Source organism: Nyctibius grandis, chromosome 15, assembly GCF_013368605.1.
Source record: "Nyctibius grandis isolate bNycGra1 chromosome 15, bNycGra1.pri, whole genome shotgun sequence".
Classification (NCBI taxonomy): Eukaryota; Metazoa; Chordata; class Aves; order Nyctibiiformes; family Nyctibiidae; genus Nyctibius; species Nyctibius grandis.
Window position 1 is genome coordinate 589,271 of NC_090672.1, and position 18,785 is coordinate 608,055.

The window sequence follows — 18,785 nt, forward strand, 5'->3', positions numbered from 1 at the left end:
CGTCTGCGGACTTACCGAGGGTGCACTTGATCCCCTCGTCCAGATTATTGATAGAGATATTAAAAAGAACTAGCCCCAATACTGAGCCCTGGGGAACAACACTTGTGACTGTCCACCAATGGGATTTGACTCCATTCACCACAACTCTTTGGGCTCGGCCATCCAGACGATTTTTTACCCAGCAAAATGTATGCCTGTCCAAGCCATGACCAGTCAGTTTCTCCAGGAGAATGCTGTGAGAGATGGTGTCAAAGACTTTACTAATGTCTAGGTAGACAAAATCCACAGCCTTTCCCTCATTCAGGAAGTGGGTCATCTTTTCATAGAAGAAGGCCAGGTTAGTCAAGCATGCTGACTGGACCTGATTGCCTAGTTGTCCTGCACATGCCACTTGATGGCACTCAAGATGAACTCAAAATGTTTCATTTCGAAATGCCCCAAAATTATGTAACTTCAGAATTGAATTGTAACGAGCAAAATTCTGCTTCTGCTGTGTATGCAAAGGAATCTACGGTCTTTATTCTCTAGACATTGACATGGTTACAAAGACTCATTGCAGAAGAATGTGACAGAGGGTTCACATTTTGTGCATCCCTCATGTCACATCGGTGCCTTATGACATCCTCACTCTTCCTCTTCTATATTCTTGCCATGAAATTCTCGGCTTTTCGCTCGGAGCTTGTTGACCTGCGACTCTGCAATGTCAGCCCGCTCCTCAGCTTCCTCCAGTTCGTGCTGGATCTTGCGGAATTTGGAGAGGTTGACATTGGACAGCTCCTCCTGGCAGGAAGAGGGAGTTGATATTGAGGAGCCAAGGCAGGAGTTTATACTCATCTCAATGAACGTGCTGCCCCAATGGAAAGTGGCTCTTGCCCATTCTCCAAGCAATACTTACAGCCTCCTCAGCTTGTCTCTTGTAGGATTTCACCTTCATTTGCAGCTTGTCCACCAGTTCCTGCAGCCTAAGAATATTCTTTCGGTCTTCCTCAGACTAGAGTGGTTGGTAAGCAGGAAAGAGAATGAATTCTTGGTTTCCCTCCACATGAGGTTAACGATTCCCCTTGGGGATGCTGTGTGGAAAATTTGACATGCTGTGAGAAAACTCTGTCAGCCTAAGGAGGCGCCCTGCCTTACCTGGTAGGTCAGCTCCTTCACCCTCCTCTCGTACTTGCGCACACCCTTCACGGCTTCAGCGCTGCGCTTCTGCTCAGCATCAACCTCCCCTTCCAGCTCCCGCACCTGCAATGAGAAGCCCATCTTTGGAGCTTCCCTGTTGGCTGCTTACGTGACATGTTTGCAGGCGCACAAATACCAGCACTACGCACTCTGGCCTCCAGCTTCTGAATTTGCTTCTTGCCTCCCTTCAGTGCCAACTGCTCGGCTTCATCCAGACGGTGCTGCAGGTCCTTCACTGTCTGGTCCAGGTTCTTCTTCATCCTCTCCAGGTGGGCGCTGGTGTCCTGCTCCTTCTTCAGCTCTTCTGCCATCATGGCTGCCTAAGAGAGAGGAAAAAGTCAAAGCCATTTTAGGGCTGGAAACAGTTTGGGGGAGAATACATCCACCATCAGCACTGAAAGGAGTCCCCAGCTCACATCTGTGATGGCCTTCTTGGCCTTCTCTTCAGCATTGCGGGCTTCCTGGATCGTATCCTCCATTTCACCTTGAATTTGGGCAATGTCTGTTTCCAGCTTCTTCTTGGTGTTGATCAAGCTGGTGTTCTGTTGAACAACAAGTTAGTTCCAAAACAGAACTCTTATTTTAGAAGTTTACTGTGTAAATGTAAAGTTATCATCTATATATCTAATATTAGCATCCTCCTTCAAATGATGCATCTTGTCAGGGCATACACATCTAGAGAGCAGAGAGTTCTTACAATTTTAAGAAGCACTTCTGACTCCCGTTAATGCAATCCTACTCATTTCGCTATAATCCCGTTCTTTGTGCTAGGGTAATAATTCTGGTTCAGGTTAACCTTTTTTCATTAAAGAGATGATTTAAGAATTTACACAGATGAAAAAACTGGAAATGGAAGAAAAATGGCTCTTGACATTTTGAATCTCATGAATCTAACCTGAGTGTGGAGGAGCTGAACTCTCTCACTTGCATCCATCAGTTCCTGCTCAGCCACTTTCCTTGACCTCTCTGTCTGCTCCAGGGCTGCCCGTAGCTCCTCAATTTCAGCCTGCAACAGGTTTGCTCTGCGCTCCACCATGGCCACCTGCTCCTTCAGGTCCTCCTGTGTCCTGAGAGCATCATCCAAGTGTATCTGGGTATCCTTTAAGAGAGGAAAGAGAAATTATAAGGTGGCACAGCACTGTTGCACAATGGCAATTACCACCAGTCTAATAATTATTATGTCAGTATCATACATATATATTTATAGACATAATGCATATTTATATGCGGAATTATTATGTCAGTATATGCACAGTATCTAAGAACGTGAGCATGAGATCAGTACATGGTATTGTGCACTGTCCCAGGCTGAGTGACAGCCCTGTCTAAATTTAAGGCTGTGCAAGGGGACAGTAAGCCTGAATTCAAACCAGCTGATGGACACAAGTAACTTACAAGATGAAGGAAAGTGGACCTTTGTCCCCACTTGGGGCAGAAGAAAGAACCTTCCCCCATCTTCTGAGGTGCCCCTACATAACAAACATGATGCGCTGGGGTTGAAAAATGAAGAACACGTGAGTAGCTGGCAGATCCAGGAAAAGACAACCACGTAAAGTTGATCCAACCACCCACTCGCATTAGAACCAGTGCACCAAAAAGGCATATAAGGTATTAGTAATTAGAGACTCCTTGCTGAGAGGCACCAAAACATCCCTTTACCATCCAGACAATTTGTCTAGAGAGGTTTGCTCGCATTCGTGATGCCACTGAGAGGCTGCCAAGCCTCGTGAACCCTTCAGATTATCATCTGCTCCTAGCATTCCATGTAGGCTTTAAGAATATTGCAACAAGGCAACTTATAACCATCGAAAGAGAATATACGTCCCTCGGAGCAACATTAAAAGGATCTGGAGCACAGGTGGCGTTCTCCTCTATCCTCCCAGTCAGAGGAAGACATTCAGGAAGGAGGAGAAAATGAACAGGTGAATGCCTGGCTGTCTAACTGGTGCTGTAGTCAAGGTTTTGGCTTCTGTGATCATGGATCTATCTTTGAGAAGCTCGGTCTGTTGGGAACGGATGGCACTCACCTGACCAAGTGGGGCAAGAGAGCCTTTGCCAACAGGCTGGACAGAGCTTTAAACTAGACTTAGCGGGGGAAGGGAATGGAGTTTTGAATACCAGAGCAGAGCCAGGGGCTGCTGATGTATTAGGAAGCAACAGGGAAACATCTGTGAAATGCTCCAAAGGAATTAGGGTTTGTTCCTCTAAAAAGATTATGTGGTCGATAGCCCAACTGAGGTGTCTCTATACCAATGCACATAGAATGGGTAACCAACAGGAGGAGTTGCACGCCACTGTGCAGCTAGAAAGCTGTGACCTAGTTGCTGTCACTGAAACATGGTGGGATGAATCACATGACTGGAGTGCTGCAATAGGTGGCTATAAACTGTTCAGAAGGGACAAGTTGCCCTCTATGTAAAAAATGGATTCATTGCACAGAGCGGCCTTTGAAAAACAGTGATGAGACAGGTTGAGAGATTATGAATAAAAATTAGAGGCCAAGCCAACAAAGGAAGTGGGCAAGAAAGGCAGGAGAAAAGCATGGCTGAGGAAGGACCTCCTGGTCAAACCAAAGTGTGAGAAGGAAATGCATAGGCAGTGGAACCAAAGACATGTATCCTGGGCAGAATATAAGGATGCTGCTTGGATGTGTAGAGATAGGATCAGGAAAGCTAAGGCACAGTTGGAGCTGAATTCCCATTGTATTAATCTTTGGTGTGGCCTCACTTGAGTATTGGGTAAAGTTCTGGGTGCCACAATTGAAAAAAGGATGTTAAGGTACATCTAGAGAAGGGCAACAAAGCTGGTGAAAGGGCTGGAAGGCATGTCCTCTGAGGAGTGGCTGAGGACACGGGGTTTGTCTAGTTTGGACAGAAGGATGCAGAGGGGCGACCTCAATGCTCTCTACAGCTTCCTGAGCAGGGGAAGTGAAGAGAGAGGTGCTGGTCTCTTCTGCTTGATATCCAGTGATAGGACATTGTGGATGCCCCATCACTGGAAGTGTTCAGGGTCAGGTTGGACAGGGTTTTGGGCAGTCTGATCTAGCAAAAGATGTCCTTGCCCACGGCAGAGGGGCTGGACTAGGGGTTAGACTAGATGATCTCCAGCGGTCCCTTCCAACCCTTAACCATTCTGTGATTCTGTGATTCTGTGTGTCTTTGAAGGTCCCTTTCAACGCAAATCATTCTATGACTCAACGATTCTATGATATTAGACAAGCTAGACCCCTCCGTGCCCATCCTTAGCTTAACATACCTTGAGCACTGCCTGTGTGTTTCTCAGGTTCTTTTGTGCCTCTGCAGACACACGGTTGGCATGGCTTAGCTGGATCTCCATTTCATTCAGGTCTCCTTCCATCTTCTTCTTCAGCCGCAGGGCTTCATTCCTGCTCCTGATCTCAGCGTCTAGGGTGCTCTGCATGGACTCCACAACTCGGAGGTGGTTTCTCTTCATCTGGTCGATCTCCTCATCTTTCTCTGCTATCTTCCTGTCAATCTCAGACTTCACCTGGTTGAGCTCAAGCTGCAGGCGCAGGATCTTCCCCTCTTCATGTTCTAGGGAGGCCTGGACAAGTGGAAAAAAACATCTATAACCCTGATAAAACTACTGCTTGCTTTCTAGGTATTTATAGAATATTTCAGAAAATCTCAGCTGGCTGTGCTCCCCAACCAGAACAGAGGGGGACCAAGCAGTTTTTAGCCTTGTCTCCCCATTGTTTATATTTTTAGTGCAGAGATCAGTGATAATGGACATGTACCTCAGCTTCCTCCAAGGCAGCCTGGATTTCAGATTTCTCCTGCTCAATCTGCTTCTTGACTTTCTCCAGCTCATGAATTGCCTTTCCTCCCTCGGCAATCTGTTCTGTGAGGTCAGAAATCTCTTCTGCAAGGAAGGGTGAAAAGCAGCAGGGTCAGGGACAGTGCTGAATGGGGAAAGGTCCTGGTGCACCAAGGTGACAGCCACCTTCTTATCACTGCAGTCCCAGACCCATTTAGTGTGGCAGATGATTGACAAGCTTGTGAGAAAGCCCTGCCAGGAGCAGAGGGCCAGGGACTTACGCTGCAAGTTCTTGTTCTCACGCTTCAGTGTTTCCAGGTGGTCCAAGGACTCCTCATAGGCGTTCTTCATCTTAAACAGCTCCGTGCTGAGAGAGCGAGACTCCTTCTGGGAGGCTTCCAGCTCAGCCTGCGTTTCCTCATACTTCTGCTTCCATTCTGCCAGGATCTGAAGAGAAACGGGGTGTCTGTATGGATGTGTCAACCAGGAGGGGATGCTCTGCCCAGGAACCCCAGGGCTGGAGCCCAAAAGACCTTGTCAAAGTTCTTCTGCTTCTTATCCAGAGCTGCGCAGGCAGCATTCGATCGCTCCACGTCAATCATCAAGTCCTCCACTTCATTCTGCAGCCTCTGCTTTGTCTTTTCCAGGGAAGCACATTTGGCATTGACGGCTTCAACATGTTCCTCTGCATCCTGCAGGCGCTGTGCCAGCTTCTTCCTGGGAGGAGATAGGACAACTCACTGTTAGCAACCAAGGAGAAATTCGTAATGTAGTGATTTCTCAACAGCATGCTTAGCTACTTCACTTCAGTCTGTGGTCCACATTACTTTCCCATTTGTCTACATGAGACATAATTTCTGTCTGTTATTCTCTGACTCCTACGCAAGCTTGCCTGGTTCTTTTTTTCCAACCCACGTGCATTGCAGGATGTATTTGCTATTGTCCTGCCACCCCTCCCCAAAGCAGAATATTAACTTCTTCCTGGTGATATCACAGTGGTCTCCTCAAATTTCAGTTCTTAGTCTCTGCCAGCCTTCCTCCCATTCCTCACATACTTGGCCTCCTCCAGCTCCTCCGTGCGCTGAATAGCATCCGTCTCGTATTTGGTTCTCCACTGGGCCACTTCGCTGTTGGCCTTGGACAAGGCACGTTGCAGCTCCCCTTTGGCTTCCTGCTCCTCCTCATATTGTTCCCGGAGCAGGTCACAGTCGTGGCGAGCCGACTGCAAAGCGTGAGCCAGGGCGTTCTTTGCCTGGGTACAGAGTGGGATTGGGGAAAGGAATGGTAATATCCTGTGAAACCTCTTCTAATGAATTAATTCAACACTGCGAACATGACCACTGAGAGAGTGTAGGTGTTTGCACTGAAGGACAGAGGTAAGCCTTTAGAGGAAAAAAAATCTACTAATTGCATTCCCCACAGAATCAAAAATCTTCTCCCAGTATGGCTTCTGCTAAGAAGACCCTGTCCCCACTAGGTAATGTGAAGTTAAGTGTGTCCTCAATGGCCAGCTGTAGGAAAAGTCATCACCTTTATCTCTTCCTCTAAGTGCCTCTTGAGTTCCTCAATCTGTTGGGTGAATGCCTGCTTGCCTCTTGACAGCTGAGAAATCAGAGCATCTTTCTCCTCCACCTGGCGCGAATATTCACCTAGGAAAGCACACAGAAAGGAAATATATTCATTGTTGTTCGTGATCCAAACTGTTTTAGGATGCTTTCCCATTCCACAGAGAGCACAGAGGAGGCTTTCTCACCTGATTCTGTCTGTAGACGAGCTCTTTGGGCATTGAGGTCATTGATCTTGCGCTGCTGCTCTTCTTCCTTTGCCTTAATCTCACTCAACTGGTCTTCGAGTGTGCGGCACATCTTCTCCAGATTTGCCTATGGAGTTCACAGAGAATAAAAGAATATTAGTATCTGGACTCCTCCTTATTCTGAATATAAAGATACTCACCAGAAAAATGTGAACAGATGTGCAAGCTATATATGGCTCACTGGTGTTAGAAGGATAGAAATAGAGTTTCATAAAGAGATAGAGAGTTATATTGTAACCTGGCCATACTTTTAAAATACATGTTTCAACATTATTTATTTTCAAGTTTTTTGCAATATATTTTCCAATACCTTGGCTTTGGAGACAGACTCCGTGTTACTGGCCAAGTCATCAATCTCCATCTTCAGCTCACTCTTCTCCTTCTCCAGCTTCTGCTTCACTCGTTGCAGGTTGTCGATCTGCTCCCCAAGCTCAGCTGTGCTGTCCGCGTGCTTCTTCCGCAGGGCGGCAGCCGTGGCTTCATGCTGCAGCGTGGCCTCTTCGAGGTCGCGACGCATCTTCTGAAATTCTGCCTCACGCTTCTTGTTTATCTCAGTCTGAGCGGCAGTGGCCCCTCCTGCTTCTTCCAGGCGCTCGCTGATCTCCTCTAGCTCCCTCGAGAGGTCAGCCCGATGCTTCTCTGCTTTTGCCCGAGAGGTTCGCTCTGCCTCAATTTCCTCCTCCAGTTCCTCAATACGAGCCTGGAGAACATTAGGGACCCTTCACATCCATGCCCTCCTCCTACCTGATGTCTTTCGGAAGGGCAGAAGAGAAGAAAAAGAAACTTGCCTGCAGCTCCTTGATCTTCTTCTGTAACTGGATGCCCAGGGCTTGCTCATCCTCGATTTTGCTCTGGATCTGGCTGATTTCAAAGTCTTTCCTTTGCACAAAGCAAACCGTGTTAGAGCTCAAAGAAAACAGACAAGTGCACCAGCCCAGCACTCGGGTGCCCCATAGACACACTTACTTCTTCAGTTTCTCATCCAGCTGCTGCTTATCATTTTCCAAATCCATTATGCTGTCATGGGCCAGTTTCAGGTCTCCTTCGAGTTTCCTCTTAGCTCTCTCAAGGTCCATGCGCAGTTTCTTCTCTTGCTCCAGGGATCCTTCCAGCTAAAAAGAACAAGACCATCAGTGCTCTGCCAGCCAGGTCTAACTCCATACCTGTCCTGTTCTTGCTGTATGCCTGTGTGCTTACATCATCCACTTGCTGCTCCAGCTTGGTTTTAGCTTTGGTCAGCGTGTTGACTTTGTCCTCTTCTGCCTGCAGGTCATCCAGTGTCTGCTGATGAGCCTCTTGGAGGGCTTTCTTCTCTTTTGTCAGCTTGGCAATGGTCTCATCCAGGGCTGCCATCTCCTCTGTGAGGTTTTTCACCTACAAATATGAGCAAGTGTCAAAATTTGTTAGTAAACATGTCTTCTGGTGCAGTGACATTTTTGCTTTGCAGTACTTTGGCAGGTGTTTCATTGATTCTTTGGATGCTCAGACAAGGCCCAGCTCAAAATTTTCCAACGCCAACATGTCTTATGGTAGCAGGCTCCTACTCTGAGCATCAGTGATGTCTTGGTCCTTTATGTGACTCCCCGTGTGTGTACCTTGTTTTCAGTGGCGTGTTTTTCCTTCTCCACTTTGGCCAACGTTAACTCCAGGTCATCAATATCTTTCTTCAGCTCTGAACATTCATCCTCCAGTTTTCTCTTCTTGGCTGTCAGCTCAGCATTAATTTCTTCTTCATCTTCAGCCCTTTCAGTCACCTCCTTTACTTTGGCTTCCAGCTGGATTTTAGTTTTGATGAGCTGGTCACACCTTTCCTCAGCATCAGCCAAAGCATCAGCTTCCTGGTGGGAAAATACAGGAAAGGTTATTTGATGATGAAGGAGCAGATGTGCATCAGTAAGACCTTTGGGATTGCTTTTTGGGAAAAAGCCACTGCACAATTACATTACAAATTACAAATTTAGAATAAGTTTTTAATCAAATTTACTTTTTTTCTGACCTTTTTCATCATCAGATACTGTGTCTATCTCCATTATGTTTCATCTTGTTCATTTCAGGTATGCCAGTGGGTTACTTGGGTGCAGCTGATGTTTCCCTTTTCTCCTTTAGAAAGTTATGTGTTTTGTAATGGACCATATTCAAATTTTTGTTGAAGCATTGAGAAATGTAAATAATTCCACCATTGAGAAAATAATTTAAACTCCCATTAGTAGATTTACACCCAGCCAATATGGTCAGTGGACACTAGAACAAGATTAATCTTTCCCTGAAATGGACACTTTGATTCAAGGGTGTTGCCTCAATATTGCCTAATGGCATTGAAGACAAAGACACATGGCTGGCATTTGTGTCATAGGATGTAATGGGCATCTGCATCTTCTGGAAGCAGTTGCTACAGGAGCTCAGGTGAGATATGCTGTAAGAAATGGCACTAGGCTCTTCATTTCAACAGATGAATTAAGACAGAGTAGCTGCTCAATTGAATCATTGCCCCCCCTCCACTAAATACACTACAGGGACTATAATGAGGCTTTACATCATGAACTCACATACAGGCATGTACATGTAGGCATTAAGACTAAAAAGTCATTCTTTAGCTTAAACTCAACTTTGTATTAGTGAGACTGTGTGGGGAAAGAGTGTGACCTGAATTTTACCTTGACTTACATGGTATTCAGCTCAAAATATTTTGTAAGGCAGTTTAGCGCGCAATTTGAGAGGTCTGTAGCATGAACAAAGAGTTAGATTTTCTTTACTCATTTCCCCTATAAATAAAATAAAATAATGTTGCTCACAGCCTGCACTTGGAGCTGCAGATCATTTTTCTCCTGCACCAGTTTCACCATTTTCTCCTCCAGCTCCTTCCTCTTTGCCTCAGACTTTGCAAGCTCTTCCTTGGTTTTCTCAAACTCTTCCTTCATGTTGGCCATCTCCTTCTCAGATTCTGCACTCTTCAGCAAGGGCTTGATCTTGAAGAACAGCTTCATCCAAGGCCAATGTTTGACATTCATGAATGCACGAACATTGTACTGGATGCAGAAGATGGACTCCCTGAAGCATAATTAAAATGTACATGGAATATGTTCAGTGTGATGAGTGCCAACACTTTCCCCCAAGTCCAGTGACTTTAACCGAAGATAAGAAATGCCTACCTCCTCTCCACCATTCTCTGGTACTCCACTCTCATCAGGAAGCCCCTGCACCTGGCCTGTGTACGGGTGATGAGCTGTGCCAGCTTCTCATCCCTCATCTCCTCCAGGAGTCCCAGCAGCCCAGCTTTGAAGAACACCTTGAGAAAGGGAATGTTGCAGCACATCACTGTCAGGTAGAGCAAAGTGCAGACCTGCAGCGAGTGAGCCAAGGAGGGTTTGTACCTTGGTGTGGCCAAATTTGTACTGGGTGTGGTCCACATCAATTGACCCAAGAAGCTTCTCAGAAGCCTTCTTGCTATCAATGAACTGTCCCTCTGGGATAGCACTGGCATTAAGCACCTTGTATCTGTGAAACGAGCATGAGGAAGATAAGGCTGTTTTTTCCCAACCAACATACACTAGCTACTGAACCCCACCAGCTCATGTATAGCTATTTTTGGCAAAATAGTCCGGCCTGAATGAACCTATATGAATGAACTAACAATGTTTTTAATTGTGCTGAGAAGTGCAGTGCTCTTACCTCTGTTTGAAATCAGCATAGAGAACTCTGCTGGGGAAACCTTTCCTGCAAATTCTGATGCCTTCCAGCACGCCGTTACATCGCAGCTGGTGAAGCACCAGTTCATGCTCCATGGCACCTAGCAATTCAGAGCATAAATGAATACCACAGTTTCCAGTGCAGAGTGGAATGGTTGTATCAGAGCAAGTTCTCTTTCTGCTTGGGTGTCTTACCAGGTGTTTTTGTTTCATTTGGGATGATGCAACGGACAAAATGGGGGTGAGTGCTGCGTAGATTGGTCATCAGCTTGTTTAAGTTCTCCTGTGGGATCATGTGTAGCAGCTTATATTAAAAGAAATTACTTCTGAATACTCTGTATCTAGATGCCAAGGAACTAATATAATGAATCTTACTAGGAAGAAGCTTTCAAATTCAAAATTTAGGTTTAATCAAACCTTTTATATACTTAAGTATTCTCATTTAAAAAAAGTTTAAAATTCTGCACCTTAATTAGGAGGAAGTAAAACACTACTGTATAAAAATTTTAACACAAGCCTTTATAGGTTTAATACTTATATTACATCCCGATTCTGAAAAATGTTTTTCACAAAGAATGTAAGTGAAAGTCTAAAAGAAATTCAGTGGGTCAGCTGAAGACTGCTTGAAACATATCCCAAATGTGAACACATAATTACTAGGAAAAGGCAGTGAATAACTTCTGCTCACTTCGTTATTTCATCATAAAACCAAGATCATGAGAAGAACAAGAGTTTAAACAGCTCAAATTTGTAACTCTGTTCATGTCACTTTACAGATCATGAAATTCATACTTTACCCGGAAAAGAGCCGAGACAGTCTGGAAAGAAGAACCCTTCTTCTTGCCACCCTTCTTTCCACCACCAGCACCACCACCACTAGCCTCTTCAAAAACAAAAACAGATTTTTAATATTATCTTTTTTTGTTACATCTTTACATATCATAAATGTTGGGAAAAAAAAATAATTTTAGAAAACTAACCTGTTTCTGCTCCACCATAGGAGGCAAAAAGTAAAGCCAGTGTCTTCACAGATGATTTCTGGTACAACCCAATGACAGTTTCATTCAGGGGGTCTTTGTTCTTCTCAAGCCAGCCAGAGATGTTGTAGTCTACTGTACCAGCATAGTGCACCAGGGAGAAATGGGCCTCAGCCTTGCCTTTGGCAGGCTTGGGCTTCTGGAAGTTGTTGGACTTGCCCAGATGCTGATCATAGAGCTTGTTCTTGAAAGAGGTGTCAGTTGCCTTGGGAAACATGCACTCCTCTTCCAGGATGGAGAAGATGCCCATGGGCTGGAAGATAGTACAATAAGAAGAGAGAATGCCTGTAGAATAATACGATCACAACTTGGTCTTAAACAGAATATGGCAAATGACAGGAATCTGAGAAACAAGCCAATACCCTTCCCATGAAGAATATTTCTTTCTAAAAAGTGAGTTTAAAGGATTCACCTGCTTGACTCACACTTTGGCAAAATGATTCAGGAAAGTTTATTATGCCAAAAACCATGTTAAAAAATCAGGAGGAGAAAGATTATATTTAAAAAAGTCTTTCACAAATGTGTCCATTGCATATTTAATTCAGTTTTTGTACTTTCAAACAACTCCCTAAATTATATGAAACTACAAGAAATCTCTTTCAGTTTCTTGCACTCAGAGGTCAGGCACTGACTGTATTGGCTTGTACTTACTTCACTACGAACCATCTAGAAATAAATATATTGTCCAGATAACTTTATTCCAGAACCTTAAGAAAATATTTTTAATTTTGGGAGCTACTCTGTGTTTTTGAAAAAAAAATCCTTTAATCAAGCAAGCAGAGATACCTTTCACAGAGAGGTGTGTGAGGAATGACTTCCATAGTTATCTGTAGACTATGTAATGCCTCTAATGCATAATAAACAACAGTACAGATCAAGAGATATTTCAACAACTAAAACTGAATGCATGAAACTAACCATGGAAGAGACCTTTTTTTTGAATATCATTTAACCATTTTAAATTTAAAATAATGAGTTCCTGAAAATACAAGATATTTTGAATTAAAAATTTACCTTCTCAATCAGCTCAATGCAGGCAGCCAGGTCCATTCCAAAGTCAATGAATGTCCATTCAATTCCTTCCTTCTTATACTCCTCTTGCTCCAGCACAAACATGTGGTGGTTGAAGAACTGTTGCAGTTTCTCGTTGGTAAAGTTGATGCACAGCTGCTCCAGGCTGTTGAACTTCCCAGTGGGAAAAAAAAACACCAACCATCCATTGTCAACATGCACAGGTCTTGATTATTGTCAACCCTTTATAAATCTACCCAGTTAAAACACAACTATATTATCAGGACCTCACCATAGCAGGATATATATGCAGCTCCCCAAAGAAATATCTGCATAATGAAAATAAAAATTTTTCCAGAGCAGATATTCCCAGTGAATCACCTAAAATTCATGAAGTACTTCAGTATTTTTTTGTTCAGCCAAAAAGATGAGTGTATGCCCTGGTCTCCTATTTTTTAACACTTGAAATATCTGATTAAAGATTTATCTATTCATTCCTTGGTCCTTTAAATAATTTGCACGTCTTTAACCTGTTATATGTTTGTCAATGGATCTCCAAATCCTAGTTCTTCTCTAGAAGCTCTTATACAAAATTATTGTAATTATGTGGCGTTTTTTTAGTCATTAACATTAAGCTCAAACTGTTAAAATATTACAACACATAAAATGCTATTTGCTACTTCTACATAAACAACATAACTTTATTCTTGTGCTGATGAAGCTTCTGAGGATTTTGCTCTGTGCTACAAAAGAAAATGAAGGATTTTTTCCTGGGAAATTGCAAATGACTAGCATGTTAAACCTTCAGAAATATATTACTTGGAAGCCCTCTGATAGAGCAATCTCCCCCTGCAAAAGCAGTCCTCAAACCTGGAATACTTACATCAAAGATCTCAAAACCAGCAATATCCAAGACACCAATGAAATACTGTCTGGGCTGCTTCGTATCCAGCTGTTGGTTGATGCGAACAACCATCCACAGGAACATCTTCTCATAGACAGCCTTTGCCAGAGCACCCACTGAATTGTTCACCTAAAACAAAGAAGAATGGAGCAGAAGAAGAACAATATTTGGAGTAAGTAGTAAGTGATACAAGCCAGAGGTTCCCAGTCACCAGCTGGTTGTTACCTGCTGCACTGTTTGACCCTTTGTCACATATTCATTCCCAACCTTGACTCGGGGGTAGCAGAGGGCCTTGAGCAGGTCTGCTGAGTTCAGACCCATCAAGTAGGCAGCTTTGTCAGCGACTAAGTAGAAGGACAAGGAGACAGAAAATTTAAGACTAACAAGACATGCAGCATTTTGAGCGATGGACCCTTTCCAAAGCAACTGCAATATTGAATGTCCTTCTCATCAAATTCTGGTTACTGGATCTCAGAAGCAGCACAACAGTCGTTAAAACAAAAATCATGTTTGTTTTGAAAGCTTTTCAGAGCAGTACACCTAAATGCTATTTCTGTCTTTAAAAATCTTTACAGAATCATCTAGAAACAATGATTTATTAAAAGTTCAACCTGAAAGCTGAAGTTCATCACTTTAGTCCGGAGCTAATTGGTATCTATAAGCCAGGCAACAAAGCACCGAAGTGTTAGTAGGTTGGTCACCTGAGTGTAATCCAAAACATACACTTAGGTACTTGGACTACCTGTATTCTTTGGCAGCGGTTATAATCCTAAAGGGGAATGCGGTCCAAAATTAGATGTAACGTTTCAGAAGTGACACTTTCTAGAGACTTATTGTTATAGTCATAGAAGAAAGGCAAGCATATTCATTCATTCAGGATCAAAACCTGAAAAATTCAGTCCTGAAGCTGGCCATCTGAGAGTGTTCTTTGGAAGAAGTAGACAGGGCTTAGTAATTTTATACCATGTATGCCTTAAGTGATTAAACCATGTATACATTTAGGTGATCAAGTAGTCAGCTGAGAAGTAGAAATCTAAGTCAGTTCTTCTCTAGCATAGTGTACCTATGCTTCACTTAGATTCATGTTCAAATAATACTACTATGTAGTGACAGTTATGGGTTTGAATATCCAAAGGAGAAAGTACTTGAAGGAAAGTTCCCTTTTACCTGGGCAAAATTCCTTAACAGCATGTGATTTATGAAGGAGTTCTAACATTGAGCTTAATGCCTTCATTTTCTTTTAAAAATCAACCAGAAATATATTTTCTGAAAAATCTCTCTCTTCTCAGTGGGTCTTTAATATAAGTACACTGAGCAGGTTGTGCTGTCTGGAACTGTGGTAGCCCAGGAGAGAATTATGGACATACATGCAATTTATATTTCAAATAAAGATTAGGTAGTAATTGAAAAAAGGGTATATTTTGGATGGCAGTTTCATACCTATGTATTAGCTCCACCTAAACACTTTTTTACACATTTTCACAGTTCTCTTCCTCCATCTTCCAAATACTGAATTATTATTGCTACTTCTATTTCTAACAGGTCAACCACAGGCTTTGCTAATACCTTCTGTGCCATCTGGCTCTGCCTGCTCCTCTCTTTGTTTCTGCTTGAACTTCAAGTTGCCGTAGTGCATGACAGCTCCTGTCAGCTTGTAAATGGCTGTTTTTTCATCAGCCGTGAAGCCCAGGATGTCAATGGCACTCTGAAATACGAACAATAAAATAAAAGCTTTCTCTGGGAGAGATGAAAATATGTACAACTTTTTTAATTGTTACTTACATCTGTAGCCATGAGCTCCTCCTGGTCATTAATGCTGGCAACAGTGATCTCACCTTGACTCACAAAATGATAGTCATAGGGGTTGGTGGTAATGAGAAGCATGTCTGAAAGTAAGAAGAGTGGACATGCAGGCTTAGTTTAGTCAAGCGAGCAATAATGTGAGCTGATGTTGGGCAATCTTCCTCCAAGTTAGTAATTCTTCCTACCAATTAGCTCTGGCTTCTTGTTGGACATGATCTGATAAAATATGTGGTAGCTTCTTTCTGCTTTGAGCTGGAAAGTGACTCTGGACTTCTCCAGCAGATCTGGAGGGAAATTTAGTTAGAAACAAGAAGAAAAGGCAAAAAAGAAAATAGGGAGAAGATAGGAAGAAAAACAGGGAAGGCAGGATAGATTATTGGGTGAAAAGGTGTTGTGTGGATAGATGGGTGAATGGATGGATTGTGAACAGTTCAGGAAAGTGTCTTACATGTTTCAATATCAGCAGAAGCTAGTTTTCCTGTGGCACCGAAGTGAATTCTGATGAATTTGCCCTTTAAAGGAATAAAAGTGTCTTAAGATTTAAGTCATAACAGAAATGAAGAATTTTGCCATTTACTCCACTGGGCACAAGATTTTACTTAGAGACATTTTCTTAAGAATGAGCTATATTTCCACCATTGACATAAAGCCATCTTTTACATTTTTGGCCATGGGAATAATTACCAGTGGCACAGGTGTGTATGTTATGTATGCTGAATGTACAAACGGGAATGAATGGGTGGATTTAATTAGCCAAACCCTTCTAAGTGTATCCTGCATACAGAGAACTGTCATCTTAATGATGTGGAAATAGCCATTTAACTAGTTCAGCTGCTTAAATCTCTCTTGCTATCAAAGAAGCCAATTTACTTTAATTAAATTTGACATAAAGCAAACATATTATTCAAGTAGAAACTCTCTCTCTCCCCCACCCTTTCTGTTTCTTTCTCTCTTTCTTTCTTTCTTTCTCTTTTTCTTTGTTTCTGTCTCTTTCTTTCATTCTTCTCTCTCCCCCCCGCCCCGCCATCTTCCCTAACCTCCCTCCCTGGCATTCTGTCTGTCTGGCTGTTTCAGCAAACAAACAGAAATGTAAGTAAAAATAAGCAAAACTGTTGTTTAATACTGCAATATGTTATTGGAGGAAGAGTATGTGATCTGTTAGGTTAATTTGTATCTCCATGCAAAGCAGAATTCATTTTTTCATAGAATCACTATTTTTGAAATCTGGAGAATTACCTTTAGGATAAGTGGTAAAGCTGTGATAAGAAACTTCAGCCTTACTCTTGAAAACATGATAGCTGAACAACAGAAAAGAATGACTGCCTTACACTCCTGTTTACTATTTTTCAGGAATCATTTTGTTAAGCAACTTACAAAGCGTGAGGAGTTGTCATTCCTCACGGTCTTGGCATTTCCAAATGCCTCCAGCAGTGGGTTGGCGCTGATGATTTGATCCTCAAGCGTTCCCTGCAGGACGATAATTATTGCTGGTTTTCCTTTCCAAAAATCATGTCAGGAACAGAGAAAAGCACTGATTCAAGCCAACATCTATTAATTTACCTGCATTTTGCCAGACTGCTCCTCTTTCTTCTTATCCCCGCTCGCTGCAATTGTTGCAAAGTACTGGATGACACGCTTTGTGTTCACAGTCTTCCCTGCACCGGATTCTCCGCTGTCAACCCAAAGAGAGAAGCAGAGAGCGTGTGGTCAGCCAGGAGGTCCCTTGGCACTGGGCAGCCCCGCAGGGACCTGAGCAGGGAGTGTACATACGTGATCAGGATCGACTGGTTCTCGCGATCTGTGAACAAGGCAGAATACAGAACTTAAAACTCAATGAATAATGCAAAAAGAATGAAATGTGGTCAGGTAAGTTTAACATTTTCAACTCCATGCTGTAAGCTTGTCTTAAAACAAACAAACAGACCAACCAACCTCCACTACACTTCACTGAGCGCAAGGGTGTCTTTTATTTAAAATAATAGAAACAATCGTGTGAAGATAGTAACATAATAGTACGTGTGCATCAGAAGCATGAAAGCTTGGAAAAAGTCTCCTCATATTACTGAGACAGAGTATTGCTTCAGAGAATTTCATGGTACAATCCTTCGGAGACAGATGGAGCCACTCACCAGTCAGCATGAACTGATAGGCATTGTCGGAGATGGAGAAGATGTGTGGAGGGGCCTCCTGGCGCTTCTTGCCTCGGTAGGCCAACACCACCTCCGGGTTGTACACTGGCAGCCACTTGTAGGGGTTGACAGTGACACAGAAGAGACCCGAGTAGGTCTGCGAGGAAGGAAGACAGCACGTTGGCTTCCACTTAGCCTGGCAGAGCAGTTCCTCCTAGCTCCCCAAAGGAAGACTGCTGATGGTACTTACGTAGATCATCCAGGCTGCATAACGCTCTTTGAGGTTGTACAGCACAGCAGGTTCATGGAGGTGGGTCATCATGGCCATGTCCTCGATTTTATCGTACTTGGGAGGGTTCATGGAGAAGATTTGATCTTCCTTCACGGTCAGAGTCTGTCCGAGGAAGGAAAGGTACATGCATGTCAGCTAAGAGCCCAGAGTGGGAATTAAATGCTGATTGTAAATCTTGCATTTTACCCACCTCTCCACCTTCAGTCTTGACAGTGACCTTCCCTGATTCTTTGCTCTGGATTGTCCCTTTCACAAAGGATTCCTTTGCATGGACCACAAAGACTGAAGTCTTGGCATCAAAAGGCTTGTTCTGGGCCTCGATTCTCTCCTTTTCTGACTTTCGGAGGTAAGGAGCTGCCGCCCCAAAAACAGCCATCTCAGAGTCTGCAGAAGCCATGTCTGCACTTTATGGAGGGGCTCGTCAGCAGAAATCACTGTGGAAGAGCAGATATGTTGCTCAAATATGTCATAAAGTAAGTGCTTCTTAGTAGAAGAAACGATGGGAAAAGAAAGATACTGTATTAATATTATTCATAGCTTTTTTGGAAGTAATTGTATATTTTTGCATTAGTGTGATTCAACATTTATGGAAAATGTGAAAATTATATTTTGAGAGATCATTTGACTTCGTGTCTACTGTACTGAAATCATATTTGAAATATTCCATAGTCACTTAATAGTCAAATATTTAGGCACTGTATTGTGGTGTTAAGAACCTCAAAATGCCTTTCAGCTACTTAGGCACTCTTTTAAAATTCACTTGAAATTGTTATAATGCAGTTTCTTTCCATGTGATACTAATTCAGAAAGTTCAGAAAGCTTGCACACCACTGTCTTGAGTGGCATACAGACAACTCAATCATCTTAATGGCTCAGTTTCAGTCTCTAAAAAATTTTATCATTGTATTAATCATACAATTTTCTGCTAATTTCGGTGAGTTCTTGAATAAATGGCTACAATGCCTGTCAAAAGAAGTGCAATGCTGTTCCAGAACACATGGACATAGCTACATTTCTATTATTTTATTTTGCTTTTTTAAAATTAATATAGTTTTAGGGGAAAACAAAGTTAAACACAAAGATTCAAAGCTCAATTCAGGAATTTAAAAAATAACAAATTTTAAAGCCAAGATCAATATCCTTGAAAAATTACTTTT

At 42.9% G+C, this 18,785-nt stretch overlaps 1 protein-coding gene across 1 annotated transcript; it reads right to left on the reverse strand.

Annotated features, from left to right (window-relative positions):
• Window positions 1-620: 620 nt before the first annotated feature.
• On the reverse strand, window positions 621-18,025 carry LOC137670444 (myosin heavy chain, skeletal muscle, adult-like). The gene is made up of 38 exons (XM_068413297.1): window positions 17,819-18,025; window positions 17,587-17,730; window positions 17,337-17,493; window positions 16,978-17,005; window positions 16,768-16,879; window positions 16,582-16,674; window positions 15,656-15,719; window positions 15,393-15,491; window positions 15,187-15,290; window positions 14,971-15,109; window positions 13,630-13,748; window positions 13,384-13,533; window positions 12,504-12,674; window positions 11,433-11,742; window positions 11,250-11,335; window positions 10,648-10,735; window positions 10,436-10,553; window positions 10,138-10,261; window positions 9,916-10,052; window positions 9,559-9,814; window positions 8,362-8,604; window positions 7,964-8,140; window positions 7,733-7,878; window positions 7,555-7,645; window positions 7,077-7,466; window positions 6,707-6,833; window positions 6,484-6,602; window positions 6,009-6,205; window positions 5,487-5,670; window positions 5,235-5,400; window positions 4,934-5,058; window positions 4,432-4,740; window positions 2,072-2,275; window positions 1,593-1,718; window positions 1,326-1,496; window positions 1,135-1,239; window positions 896-991; window positions 621-780 (listed from the first exon to the last, which is right to left on the reverse strand). The coding sequence occupies exons 1-38, from the start codon at window positions 18,023-18,025 to the stop codon at window positions 625-627; spliced, it is 5,838 nt and encodes a 1,945-aa protein (XP_068269398.1). The 3' UTR covers window positions 621-624.
• Between the last annotated feature and the right edge of the window lie 760 nt (window positions 18,026-18,785).

Bases quoted from the DNA above. Each gene is read 5' to 3' on its own strand.
- LOC137670444 (XM_068413297.1), bottom strand. From the start codon at position 18,025: ATGGCTTCTGCAGACTCTGAGATGGCTGTTTTTGGGGCGGCAGCTCCT. The intron at 17,494-17,586 runs GTAAGTACCATC...CCTTCCTCGCAG, and splicing joins ATGCAGCCTGGATGATCTAC to ACCTACTCGGGTCTCTTCTG. The intron at 5,671-6,008 runs GTATGTGAGGAA...ATCTCCTCCCAG, and splicing joins GAGGAGCTGGAGGAGGCCAA to GAAGAAGCTGGCACAGCGCC.